The sequence below is a fragment of the Equus przewalskii genome, chromosome 5, assembly GCF_037783145.1.
Source record: "Equus przewalskii isolate Varuska chromosome 5, EquPr2, whole genome shotgun sequence".
NCBI classification, from domain to species: Eukaryota; Metazoa; Chordata; class Mammalia; order Perissodactyla; family Equidae; genus Equus; species Equus przewalskii.
Genome location: NC_091835.1, coordinates 13,399,976 through 13,414,435, shown reverse-complemented (window position 1 = coordinate 13,414,435; position 14,460 = coordinate 13,399,976). Strand labels below are relative to the sequence as shown.

General features: G+C 40.1%; 1 protein-coding gene across 30 annotated transcripts in view; it reads left to right on the top strand.

The window, feature by feature from the left end:
* DOCK10 (dedicator of cytokinesis 10) overlaps positions 1-14,460 on the top strand; it is a 263,891-nt gene that overhangs the window by 152,432 nt on the left and 96,999 nt on the right. For all 30 annotated transcript variants that reach the window (XM_070619963.1, XM_070619973.1, XM_070619968.1 and 27 more), the window contains exons 6-11: positions 85-207; positions 451-585; positions 9,854-10,037; positions 11,282-11,367; positions 11,680-11,763; positions 11,882-12,037. In XM_070619963.1, the coding sequence (XP_070476064.1) occupies positions 85-207; positions 451-585; positions 9,854-10,037; positions 11,282-11,367; positions 11,680-11,763; positions 11,882-12,037 (768 nt within the window). The remainder of the gene's footprint in view (positions 1-84; positions 208-450; positions 586-9,853; positions 10,038-11,281; positions 11,368-11,679; positions 11,764-11,881; positions 12,038-14,460) is intronic.

Sequence of the window (14,460 nt, the reverse complement as noted above, 5' to 3'; positions counted from 1 at the left end):
AGGAGACTCGTTTTTAAGTGCAGTGTCTGAGATCTGGGATTCACAGAAGATTGCAGAAATGCTAATGAGGCCTTTTTTGTGCAGGATACCACTTCCCACTCGTCTTCCAAGGGCGGAGGGGGAGCGGGAGGAACAGGAGTTTTCAAGTCTGGCTGGCTCTACAAGGGGAATTTCAACAGCACCGTGAACAATACTGTTACTGTTCGGGTAAGGAGACATCAAGACTCATCTCTGTTTCTGCTACCGTTCCTGACATCCCCTCCTTCGGTCACAGCACAGAGGAGGGCCATTTGCATTGAGTTTATGTTTTGTGTCATATTTTATTTATGAGAAAGGAGGACGCGCTTCTCTAGAGATGTAGCACCGTGAAAGCATTAGAAAATTCTAATTTCCATGAGTAACAGCACACTGTAATTTGAACTACCTCCTTCTCTCTTTTCCATTATTTAGTCATTCAAAAAGCGCTACTTCCAGCTGACTCAGTTGCCAGATAACTCCTACATCATGAATTTTTATAAAGATGAAAAGATATCCAAAGAACCCAAAGGCTGCATCTTTTTGGATTCCTGTACAGGTGTGGTGCAGGTGAGTAAAAATCTCTTTTCCCCCTTGGGTTTTTTAATCAAAGAGTATGTCCATGCAACCATCATTCACTCATTCCACAAATGTTTGTGGAGGAGCTGATAGGAGCCAAGAACTGTTCTGGACTTTAGGAGCTCAGTGGAGAACAAAGCAGCCTAGATTCCTACTTTCCCAAAACGTACTTTCAATAAAGGAAGAAAAACAGAAAATAAGCAAAGAAAGAAAGAAGCAGAATGGAATCAGTTGGTAAAATCTGGAATAAAGAAAATAAACATGTTTACAGAAGGGACAGAGATAAGGGTAAGGTTGGGAAAGAATATTAAGGCTCCAGAAGTGAGAAAAGCATTTTTGAAGAGAAAGTATTTGATCTGGAGATGAAAAAATGAGCAGGGGCAGCAGTGTAAAGATCCTGAGACAAGAGCAAGTCTAGGATATTCAAGGAGAAAAAGAAAATGACCACCTGTGTGGCTGCAGTGTAGAGAACCACTGAGCTAAAGAATTCAATAAGGTAATAGCTAAATCACATAGCTCAAAGAATGCACTTCATAAATGTTATCTTATTAGGTAATCCCAAGATAGCAAACTCACAGTGTACATATACATCATCTTCCTTCGAAGAGTAGATTTCCTTCAAAGACAAGGATTCCATTGATTCCTGAGAGGTTAATTTCAGAAGCAGACACAGTACTTTTAACAGACAAGGCTGTTCTACTTGTTCCCTGTCTTCAAACTCTTGTCCTTAGTATTCAGTTTGACGGGAACCACTAGAGCAAAGGGAAGCAGAGTAATTCCATTGACCTCATTGGGACATCTTACGTGCAAAACATTTTTTCTTTCTGCTCTGATGGAACAGCTATCCCCATTCCCTCTTACGTAAAAATTGAAGCAATCAAGTGTTTTAGCAATCTCATCTCAACTTTCACAGTGAGATACTGGCTCATTGAGGTTGAGGACTCTCTTTCTGGTCACAGGCCAACAGGAGGAGTTCCTTCTCTTACCACCAAGCTATGGCATTCACATAGCTTGATACGTAGCTACGATAACGTCTCGAATTAATACCAGGGTCCCTTGGATATGTAGATGCAAAATAGAGTTCTCTCCAGTCACCTCAGCCTAGCCTATTTCTGGAGGGTTCATCTGTTAAAATCTGGAATTCCTCCAGAAAGTAATAATGCTGAACTTTAAAAGGAAAGAATTAATTAAGTGTTGCTGAGCACTCCACTAGAAGTAAAAGGTAATTGCCTTTTAACAGAGATGCCAGCTTTCCATATGGAAAGGGCAATAAGGATCTGAATGGGGAATGGAGATAGTCTTCTATTCTTGGTCACAAAGGAGACTCTTTGGCTTTAGAAATGTCAAGTAAAAGTTTAGCAATAGGTTAAAGATCGATAATTACATTTTATAGATATTGAGCTGAAAATTTGAAATATTTTCTTTTCCATTTGTACTTCAAAGTTTGCTCTAGCAAATGAGTCATCCTCTTTCAGGTAGTATCATTGTAGCCCCTGCTATATGTTAAGTTTGTAGAGATATGGATCAATATGTAATTTCTTCTTCAAAGAATCGTATAACTCTGTGTTGAACACGCACCTTAGGGCTCTAACCGGACTTTCCGCTCCAGGGGCCTCTTCTCCATCATCTCTTAGACTGTGTTTCAGTCTCTGCTTAAACAGTGCCTTGGAATTGGAGAGTATCTTTTAGGAGGAAACACAAGCTTAGTGTTCGTACAGGTCAGTCAAACCCTAGTTTCACCATTTAATGTCTGAGGGCTTTAACTAAGTTGCTCAAGCTCTTCGATCTCAGATTCCTCCTCCATAAAACTAGAATAAATGTACTAGTGTTACTGCACAAAGGGCATGATCTGCTCGCCACAAAACAAAAGCTAATCATCCAGAGGCAAGATGCTGGCAGAGAAAGGGCAGACATTAAGCAATTAGCTAGCGAATCGGAATATGAAGGACTAGCTTCTTAAAGAACCATCTTAAGGGGGCACAGAATCTTGAAGCAGTTACATGGGCCAGTGGGTTATGGGGGGAGGGGCGGTTAGGAACGTTGACCCTCTGGTGTTGCAGACTGGGAGTCACCACACCAGATACTTCAGTTGTCATTGACGATGGCTATCAACATAGACTCTCTGTCTCTGTCCAGGGGGTCATCACATTCCTAAAGAACTCACAAAAACGAAGTTGTTGTCTCATCGCAGCTGGGAGGTACATGCACAAGCAGGGATCATAAAATCTACAGAGCAGGTAGATCTCCAGGAGAGTGCATATCCAGCTGGGTTAGTTAGTCAGAGGTCATTCAAAGTTACAATATGGTTTCTATTCTACAATATGGCTTCCCTTATGTCAACCTTGTGCTGAGCCGGTATCACTAACATGTAAAAAGAATCTGGAGGATAGCGTGTCTTCAGCCATTCTTCCCTACTTTGTCCATTAATTATGAAAGTCACAACTTTGGGAGATAAACATTCCATTGTGGAAAAGCCTTCCTAGAAAATCTTAATTCACCTTGCTGAAATTCCTACCCAAATGTCCTAATTTGTTCATTTATTTATTTATTTATTTATTCATTCGTTCATTCAGCAACCTTATTTAGTGCCTATGATATGCTAGTAACTGTGCCTATGCACTGGAAATTCCCTGCTGAAGTGGTAACCAAAGGAGGACTTAGGTTCATATCTAACTGTTACACAGTGTTGCAAAAGCTGTAACAAAAATATAAAGGACACTCTCTATGGAATGTTCTCAGGGAACAGAACAGTAATAAACCCTTCTGGGTCAGCTGGAAGGCTGCACAGAAAATATGTGTCTGTAGGTAGGATTCTCCAAGGTAGATTGTGCACATAAAAGCACAGTTGAATAATCCTGCTTCATTTTCTGATAGATAGCCATTCAAACATTTGAGAACATTTATTATATCTTGTAAAGAGTTCAGCTCTATATCCCCTCATTTATATTCCTCTTTATCAGGAACTTGTTACCCTTTGCAGAGGGAGGGACCTCCAGTTTCTTGAGAACACTTGGGAAGATAGATGTCTGGGTCACTTATCACCTCATGTCTGGATCCCAGTTCCTACAACTGGGATCCAGACTTTCCTACTTACAAGTTTTGCATCTGGAAAGAAGATTCTGAATGAGATAGTGCAAGCTTAATCATTGCTGTAGCAAGCTCTCAGGAACAAAATGTGCCCGAAGATGAAGTACGTACACACGAAAGCACAGAGCAAATGAATAATAGGGTGAGTCAGACCTATTTTGTCAAGAATCATTGTCAGTTTTCCTTGAATAAAAAAGAAAAGAGGAGCAAAGACTCTGCCTCAGAAAGTGCTACGTACCATCCGGCATTCTTAGAGAGTTCAAGCTCATAACACTATTTCATGAACAATCATTTTAGTTTGCCTCATTCTGACCTGATCTGTATCATTTTGTTTTCCTAAGAATAATCCTTGGAATTCTTAGAAATATATGTTAAGGGTGATCTAAAGTAGAGAGAAACTCCTACCCAAATTTCTCAGAGACTTCTGGTAATGTTTATGATTGGAAATTTCCTGGATCTTGTTAAAAAAAAAAAAAGTCCTGATAGTAGTTTTCCACTTTTTTGTAATATCATCAAACAGTGTGAGACCTGTGTTATACTCTTGCACTTAATCTGGAGCAGAACTTCCAGTATTTGCTGCTTCGGTTTTGATCTGGGACCAAGGAATATTTAGGCCTGTGTTATCTTATCTTGTTCCTTCAGAGTCTTCTCGTTCATTCGTTCATTCATTGGCTCATCCATCCATCCATCCACCCATCCATCCATGCATCCATCCATTCACTTCAGGTCCTGCCACTGTGGAAGAGAATGAATAACCCAAGAGTCCCACCTGCCCAGGGTACCTACCTCAACAGTGATAATGACTGATGTCACTTTATACAGGCTTAAATGGAAGTGGATGGGATGCCAAACACTGTTTATTTCCTCCAAGGTGCTGAGTCTGCCACTTTGTGGACATAGGTTCCACAATAATGGCCTAGTGTGCTTAGCCAATGTCTAGAAACGTGGATGCCTTCTGCAGCTCGGGCAGCCCACTGCGTGAGGGAAGTAGGGCCAGGTATGAGGAGCTTGGAGCAGCTTGGACTGTGTAGAACTGGATGTGCATGCCCACATCAGGGTAGTCAAATTGGGTGAAAAATGTGTACCTGCCAAGGAAAACAAATCTAGAATCAAACATGACCTATAAACCTCCATTAGCAAACTTTGGCCCTAAAGAATCTCACTTCCCATGATAACAATAAAAACCAGAGTGACACTTGTAATTTTCTTCATCTACTATGTTATCTGATGGAACGTGCATTATCATTGTCCCAATGTATTAAAATAAAATTCAGAGAGATAGAGTGGCTTTCTCAAATCACATGAATGGCAAAATTCGACTTGAGGTGGAGGAATGTTCAAAATTATAGACAGATGCCCGAGGAAATTCTTTGCTTATCATCCAGCAAATGGGCATACCTGCATACATTTGTCCTACATAAGCTACGTGGGCAAAAGAAACCCTACAAAGACATGCTCCTGTGTAGTTTTAAGCAGAGAGTTTTAGATTTATTTCAGCAAATACATATTGAAAATTTTGCTATATGCAAAGCATTGTGGGAAAGCCAAATATGAATTAGATGCGGTCTCTGTCTTCAGAGAGCTTCCAACCTATGGGAGGATGCACAGAAAAAAACAAATACGAGTCACGCATCTCATACAGTACGTTCTGATAATACACACAAGAAGGAAATTACATTTATCACTGCAGGATGCTTTATTATATTATGCATAATATGTGCTATATTTCTGCTTGTTTGTTTACTGACACTCCATGATACTGGAATGTAAGTTCAATGAGGGCAAGCACTTTACTTGAAATTTTTTTTTAATGCTGTGTCCTTGACTCATAGAAAGTACCCAATACATTTTTGTTGACTGAATCAACAAATAACATACAGAGAATGGGAAGAATTGAGTGGATGGTAGTCACCGATTCCAGTAAGCTGGATTTGATATTGTGTTTCCTTTTAAAACTCTTTTTTTGTTCCTGAAAAATTCTGTAAGAGACGCTAGCAACATAATAGATATCATGGAATATTTCGTTTAAGCAGCTTCCTTCTTCAAACTCCGGTCCTCCATTGGCTTTGGCAGCTTTGGTGAAGTATCTATTCTGGCACTTTTCCAGATGAATATTGTGGGAACAGACCAGTTTGCTACAATTCATTAAGCACATCAGATGGCATTAGGAGATATTCACAGTTTCCTATTATTTATGAAACCATGTAGACGGACTGTGGGGAGCTCGACTGAACAAAGTCATTGCACTGGCCACAAAGGACACTGATTTCAAGGAAATAGAGGAAAATTGAGGGAGTCAAAAGAAGAATATGATTATTTCTTGATTACCATTTTAATGACTTACATAACAATGGCACTTTAAGATTATTAAAATGTCGCATTGATTTTCATTTTTGTTCTTTCTTTTTTGCTATTTTGTATGCCATTATCTTGGAGATTACAGAGAGTGAGACAGAAAACCACTTAGGCATCTTCATCTTCCCCAACATAAAATCTACACTGCAAGTAGTTCTATTTCACGCCAAACAGAAGAAGATAATTCGATTTTTGAGAAGTTTCAAATAGAATATTCATTTCATTTATAAATACCCCTTTTCGAGAAACAAGGGCTTGTTATGCTTTGCTCAAATTTTTAAAAATTAGTTTTGATAATATTGTGGAAGTTGGGAACCATGTTCAATTCATTTGAAGTACAGAATACAATTTAGAAAATCAAGCTTTGTTTATATTTTGTAATTTTTTCCCTAAAACTTTATTAGTCCCTTAGCATCCGCACTTGAAAGCAGGTTGCAGCTCTATCCCCTTTGAATTTGGACCCAATATAAACATTTTGCATAGCTTTGCATCTCCCTGTCCACATTATTTACAACATCAGATTAGTGAAGCAAATTCTTTAATTTGTTTTCAAGACAACACAGATTTGCTTGCATTTTGCTACACTCAGATATTGATGGTTTTTGGAGGAAACCGGTCTTTCCTTGTATGCCTGCTCTCAACCAATTTGTCTTTACCTTCAGACCCTGTGTGTCAGTGCAGGCGGCTTTACGGACCTCCTTTGTCAGAACCCCCCCCCCCCAAAAGTGTGTGAGGGTGTATGGAGGAAGTCTGTACACTCCTCCCAAGGAAAGCGTGGCTTCTAAGAATTTGCATTCTTAAAGAAGCTGCCTAGATAATTGCTTTGCACACTAAAATGTGGGGCCACTGCCTTTCTGGTGACCCCTCCTCACTCTGTTTACACTGCAGCCAAAACGATCTTCTCAAAATGCAGCTCTGGCCTTTTACTGGTCAAAGCCATCCTGTTCTCTGCTCTCATAGAACACAGAGGGTTTAATGAAAATAGCAATATTCTCTTATTGCAATAACAATCTTGGTGTCTAAAAGAATTTTTATACCTTGGTTTTATACCTCTTCTTCTATCCTTTCATAAAAATTTCAGTACGTTTATCTTCCAATTTCACATTTGTGTGATTAATTGGTGAACGCCTGTCTCCCCTGCTCTGCCAGGGCAGGAACTGTGTCTGGTTTTGCCCGACACAGAATGTGAACATGACAGACACCTCTTTATCAAAGAATACTCTACTGCACTGAGTTCTGAGGATAACCGGTCAGCTTTTGTCTTTATCAGCTCATGGACTACTTAAAGAGCCAGCCTGTGAGTGAGTCATGATAAGGGGAAGAAATAATAATACTTGACAATAATACAAAAGTATGGATTGCAGCAAAGGGCTTGTCCTTGGAAGAGTCTAGAGAGTCGCATTTGAGCTGTGTGGTTCCACAGTGAGAATCACAGCTATCTTTTTGGCTAATTCTTCTTTCTCCTTTAATTCCTGAATTTTACTTTTCCTTGAGGCGTGTGTGTTACCCTGCTGTCTATTCTCAGCATTTAGAGAATCCATGACCTTGTAGGCCATGTCTACCCCTTTGGTGGGTGGTGGTGCCAGAGAGGTGGCAAGGAATGAGGACAGCATTTGCTCAGCACCTTCTTTGGGCCTGGGCCATCTCAGTGGGTGTTGAAATATAAGGGGGTTATTTCCCTTCTCTGCTACTTGCTACTCGTGGTAATCCCAAGCACGTTTTAATTTCTCTCTCCAAGCCTCCATGTCTTCGTATGTTAAATGGAATAAGACGGTTTGCCGCCTAAGGCTCTTATGAGATTTAAAGAAAACAGTGACTGTAAAATGCTCAGCAGAGTGCCTGGTATATAGATGGCAAATGTTTAGTGAATGTCATGTTTGCAGTAGTAACCATGCTGTGTGGAACTTGAAAGGAACAAGCTATTTTGGGACAGTCTCTGAGAGCATCCCAAAGAAAGAGGACATTGCCAGGAGGATATCAAAACTTACTTTTTCTTACCACCAAGAATAGCAACCTAGTCTCAAAAAGAATTTTATACTTTGATGTTTAGCCACAATCCCACACGATAGTGATGCTCTCATCTTATGGTTCTTCTCTTATTTGTGTTTTACTTAGTTGAATTAACTTAAGTGTATAGGCTTTGCTTTCTTACACTGTGGGTGTCTGGGCTTTGGAACAGTGTAGGTAAGAGCTGAACACCAGTATCAGAATTACCTGGGAGTGAATTAAAGATGGAATATCTGCAGTAATTCTTACATCCCCCCCAAGTTATATAACACAAACTTATATCATTAGGGAAAAGTTTCCACTTGGCATTTATGTTTCTAATCTCATGGCAGGAATATATGAAACTGCTTTAATAATTTGTTCTTGGGTTCCCTCCACTTTAAATGTGTCTCTCCCATCTTTAATCAGCTCATTCCTTGTTACAGATGTCAACTTACTTGTCCCCTCTGTGAAAGCCCAATCTACAGTAGCTACTCATCGCATCAGCCCATTTTAATTCCCGCAACAGAGAATTTTTGTTTTGCAATAGTTTGTTCATTCATTCTTTCACCTCTTCCCTGCGAATGTCAGTTCCCCAAGAACAGGAATATATTCTATTCCATCATAAAATATGACTCTTCGAAGCTGCTGATATTTGACCCTTCTGTGTGACAGCACAGGATACAGTGGTAAGCAAAACTGATACGTGCCTCATGGAGGCAGCCATGAGGGAGACATATATTGGTCAAACAAACAAACAAAAATGGATAAGCATATAATTCCAAATTGTTGTAAGTGCCCTGGAGGACAAAAGCATTGTCCTAACTGGGTAACTGGGGAAGGTTTACCCAAGCAGGTATAACTTCAGTTAAGATCTGAAGAGTAAATAGGAGACACTTAAGTACATGAGGGGCAGACATCATGCTGACTGTGTGTGCGAGCACGTGCATGGGAGAGGGGGCATTCAGGCCTTGTGGCAGCAACAAAGTATGTGACAGGAGCAAATTCATGGAAGTAGAATAAGCTCTTGTGGATTGGTCACAAAAAAAAAAAAGAGATAAGTCAAGTTAGAGAAAAGTCTAGAGGTTGGTGGAGAAGCCAGAACCAGAGAAAGGAATTGGGATGGCCTGGCATATGGTGTCATTTAAAGCCATTGGACCAGATGAAAGAGAAAGGAGTCTAACACAAAGCCAAGGTTAGCATCAAAAGTCACCAGGAGAAGGAAGAGCCAGCAGAGGTCATTGGTGGCTGATGAGGATGAAAGAAAACCAGAACAGAGTGTGGTCATAGAAACCAGGGGAAGATGGGTTTCAAGAAGGAGGAAGTGGCCACTGTATTAATTCTACTGAAAAGTCAAAGAACATATGAAGAAAGAAATGTCCCTTGGATAGTACAGCAACATAGAGTTTGTTAGTGACCTTGACAAGTGCTACCTTGGGATGTGGTGGGGTCAGAAACCCAATTGGAGTGAGTTGCAGACAGAACATAAGGTGAGAATGTGAAGGAAGCAACTCAAGCAAAGCAGCCATTTGAAGAAGTTTGGAATATACTCCGTGATGTGCCTAAAGATGAAAGTTTTAAGGCAACATGTTCATCCAATTAACAAAAACCTAAATAAACAATCTCTTAGTACAAAAAGCCTGGAAAGAAACCAAACAAAATGATTCATACCCATCTAAGTTTTTGTCCTGTTTTGGAAGATCTCCTTCATGTTACCTAACTGTATGGAAAGGCTTTGGAACCATAACTCCATAAAAAATGTCCCTCACTCCCTAAGACTTATTATCTGGGGCTTTCTCTCTCTCTCTCTCCCTTTCTTTTTATACCACAGAATAACAGACTAAGAAAATATGCCTTTGAATTGAAAATGAACGACCTGACCTATTTTGTGCTGGCGGCGGAAACAGAGTCAGATATGGATGAATGGATCCATACCCTCAACCGCATCCTGCAAATCAGTCCTGAGGGAGCCCTTCAGGGCAGGAGGAGCACAGAGCTCACCGATCTGGGCTTGGGTGAGTGCGCATGCGCCCACCTCCCTTCCTTTGCCAAGTGCAACCTATGCCTTTGGTTCATTTGAGCTGCTAGAAACTGTGGTAGCTGTCAGGTCTAGCTCATCCATGCCTGAGCTATTTTCTCCAGGAAATCACCCCTAAATCTTTACTTTTACTAAACAGTGAGGGTCACCACACATAGGTACATTTTGGTCATGATTTGAGGCTGACACCCAGCAAATGATGTTGGGAACTATTTGTCAGCAGTATCAAAAACGTACCCATCACTGATGGGAAGTTACCTTAGAGGGGGTATTTTGTATCATTAAATTTAATTAGTGCACATTATACTCTGTAAAGGTAAATATGCATCACTTCCTTTTAGCTGAAAAGCATCTTTTATGTATGCTTTTTGACGTACTGAGATCACCTTATACATGGAATTTCCGTAAATTTTGCATGGTATTATTATAAAATAAAAAATTTTTCTTCTGCCCATCCTAATTCCCTTAAAAGACTCTAACTCATTCTAGGCAAAGGGAAGAGAGTAAGAAAGGAAGGAAAGAATGAGTAAAAGGGTAGAAAAACAGGTCTATAGCAATGTGGAAGGCAAGTTCACTTTCAGAGTCAGTCACTCTTCCCTAAGGAAAACTACTTTAAGACATTTTGCACAGCACCACGATCCACTAAAAGCCAAAGAATCCCAAGACTCTTGCACTTTATAGCACATGATACTTTAGTCTAAGTATCACGTGAAGAAGAAAACTATTGTTGATTTTAGCACAACTACTATATACCATAGTAGGTATTTTAGGTTCATAACTTAACAATAATCAACTAGAATATTAATGTTTGCAGAGTCTTGGAGAGCTTAAGTAATTGAAGCTAGCATGTGGGTTTTAAATTGATAGGCTAAGAGTGAGAGTTATCAAAAATATATACCTATATAAGAAAACTTTAGTAGGCATTGATGAAGTGAGTCAAGACAACCTCAAGTAGTGTAGTGTTGTGAGGGTCCAGAGTTCTTATGGGCACAGGATGGTGGCATAGAAAGAATCTCAAAATGATCATCAAGAGGTCTGACTTCCAGGCCCAGATCTTTGAACAACATGGAGTACCTAGCCAGGACACAATCAAGGCATCTACACACCAACATTCATCTCTCCTTGCTCTCGAGTCTAACCCCGTTTTGATATGTCACAGGCCAGAGAAATGTGTGATTCATAAGTATTATTTAATAAGCTGTCTTGGTGTGTCTTTTCAAGATCCGCTGGATAATTCTCTAACTTGCGAATGTACGCCAGAGGAAACAGACTCTTCAGAGAACAGCCAACACCCAGACTTCGCAAAAGTAATAAAGCTCACATTTTGCTATGCAAATAAATTTGAATTAGCTATTGCTTTCATGGAAAAGATGGAAATGCTTCCTTTTAAGATTTAGGCTAAAAAACTAATTCAGAACTTTCCATCAAACTATGTGTTTTACTTAACATGCACGCAACACTCCAAAATAGAAGCATGTTTTTATGAAATTTGCCGAATGCTAATGGATGATATTAAAACAGTGATAATCTTAAGGGCTACTTCTTGGCCACGTGGATGGGGCTGGGTTGTAAGTATCTGGATATTCAGATACCAGGAGCTAACACAGTTTTTTCTGCAGTACCTCACAGAAACTGAAGAGGCTGTCAAAACCACTCGAAACATGGAGAGGCTGAATCTGTTCTCACTGGATCCAGATATAGATGTAAGCTGGAATTCTTTTAAGCAGATGAAAACTCGATCCATACAACTGTAGTTTATAATTTGGGATTTCTTTTTATGAGATGAGTGTTTGTTGAGTAAAACTTTCTAAATTTTTTCAGACCTTGAAACTTCAGAAGAAGGATCCTTTAGAATCCGAATGTGGGATCAAACCATTTGAAGAAAAAGCGGCCAAGAGAATCATGATCATTTGTAAAGCACTCAACTTAAATCTTCAGGGATGTGTTACGGAGAATGAAAATGATCCAATAACGAATGTAAGTTTCTCTTCTGTTACATCCTCCACCCTTCAGCCAGCATCGCACCACCCTCATCGAAATCTGTTCTATTCCTGATCATTGCAGGCACTGAGTTCACACAATCTCATGTACCATGGAGGTGGGTTGACAGCATTTTTCCACTTTACAAAGGTACACAAGTTCTGAAGTAGAATTGTCAATATACTCCTGCAGAATTTTCCTTTTAACTTTAAGAAGAGGCATCAAAGGGGCTGTGTTCTAGGATTCTTTCCATTAAATCAGCAGAGTGGTTCAGAGTTTCCTAAGATATTGTTTGTATCTCCTTGATGGTACTTGAGATGGCTTTTAGTCAATATTTTTTTTTAAGTCTTCTTCTTCCTTTTTTTTTTTTTTTGGTGAGGAAGATTGGCCCTGAACTAACATCTGTTGCCAATCATTTTTTTTCTCCCCAAAGCCCCAGTACATAGTTGTATATCCCAGTTGTAGGTCCTTCTAGTTCTTCTATGTGGGACGCTGCCGCATCATGGCCTGATGAGTGGGGCCATGTCTGTGCCCAGGATGTGAACCAGCAAATCCTGGGCTGCCTAAGCAGAGCACAAAAACTTAACCACTTGGCCACAGGGCCAGCCCTGACATTTTTATTTTAATATTTGTTTGTTTATTTCAACGTATATTAGAGAATAATTAAAATTGAACAAATTGACCCTGAGATTTCAAAGCTGTTTGCCACTTAGGACAAGGCTAAATAGAGAACCAAGTAAAATAATATTAGGTAAATATTAAATAAGTAACAGTACAGAAGATACATGCAAATGAGAGAAAAAAAGGCGATTCACTGATATTTGAGAAACACCGCACTGCTCATTAAATCAATACAAGTCCTTTTCCGACTAAGTGGGCTTTCTTGAGAAATCTCTCTCAGTGTTCTAGGGACACGTCTATCCTAATTGCAAATGTATGTGGGGAGGGGGCTTTCTATGAGCATAAACATTATTAAATGTTGAATTGTAAAGAAGAAAATAAAAATGGCTCATAATCCTACAATTTATAAAAATCACTGTTAATATATTTTCATGTTCCCTTTCATTCTTTTGTAATACATTCTGTTCTAATTTCTCATAAATTATTCTTCAGTTGTCATCTTTCACCTCAAAGAAAAAAATTTGTTTCCAGATCCATGACACAAGCCCCATTGCTTTCAGAAGGCAGATACAACGTTTCTTCTATGAACTGTGCACACACAATCCCACGCACACCTGTACGAGCATTGTGACGTTGACTGGCTGGCAGAAAGGATGAAATCTCTGAGAAGACTTTAACATCCACTGCCCTTGGGTCTTTAGACACCTCACTGATTCTCTGAGCCTCCTTTCCCTGGCTTGGTAGCAGGAAAATGGTACATGCTGTGGACCTCAGATTTAATGAGAAGCAAGTGACATGTGCCTCTTTTGGACCAGAGTGCCCGACTTTCCCATTAATGAGTTGTTGCTATGCAATCTGCCCAGGAACTTCCTGGGAATAATCTGAAACTGGCCCCCTTATGCAGAGGGCAGGGAAAGACCAAAGAAAAAGGCAGACCACTCCAGTCTGGTGGGTGGCAGGTTTAATCAGCAAGGGAGCTTGCTTATGAGGCTTGTCTTGAGAGGCCACAAGGTGTTAGATCTCTGTCCCCACCCTCCAAATCTTGAAAGTTTAGATAGAGGCCTTAACTGGGTTCTGTCACATACACGGCAGGCCCTAACTGGGTTTAGTCCTGTACCCAGCCCAGACAGCCTCATTCCCACATCTCAGGGCTGTATCCTTGGGGCAGCTCCTGGGGAGCAGGGAAGACAAGCAGAATTCATATTCCAAAGATGGGGAGGGAGTGGGGAGCCTCCAGTTGCCTGGGTCCAGCTCGTGGGTCAAAAGAAGGTCATGTCTCCTTGATGACCTTCCCCAATGTGAGTTCTGCCATGCTGGACAAGTGGCTTACCCTCAGTCTCTTCTTCTGTAAATGGGGATAATAATAAGAGCAATGAGGGGCCAGCTCATGGCGTAGTGGTTAAGTTCATATGCTCCGCTTTGACGGCCCCAGATTTGTGGGTTCGGATCCTGGGCATGGACCTACGCACCACTTATCAAGCCATGCTGTGGTGGCATCCCACATACGAAACAGAGGAAGATTGGCACAGATGTTAGCTCTGGGTCAATCTTCCTCACCAAAAAATAAATAAATAAATAATAATAACAGTAACTATTTCAAATAGTCGTTATAAAGGTTAAATGAGCTAATATATGGAAAGCACTTAGAAAGTGCTTGGTGCATAGTAAGCACTTATTAAATATTAACTGTTATTATATTATGTGGGAATTTGCTTTGAAATTTGTAAATACTATGCATGCAAGGTATTGGGTTTTTTTCTTAGTCATCTGTGACATTATTGTTGACAAGTAAGCAAAAA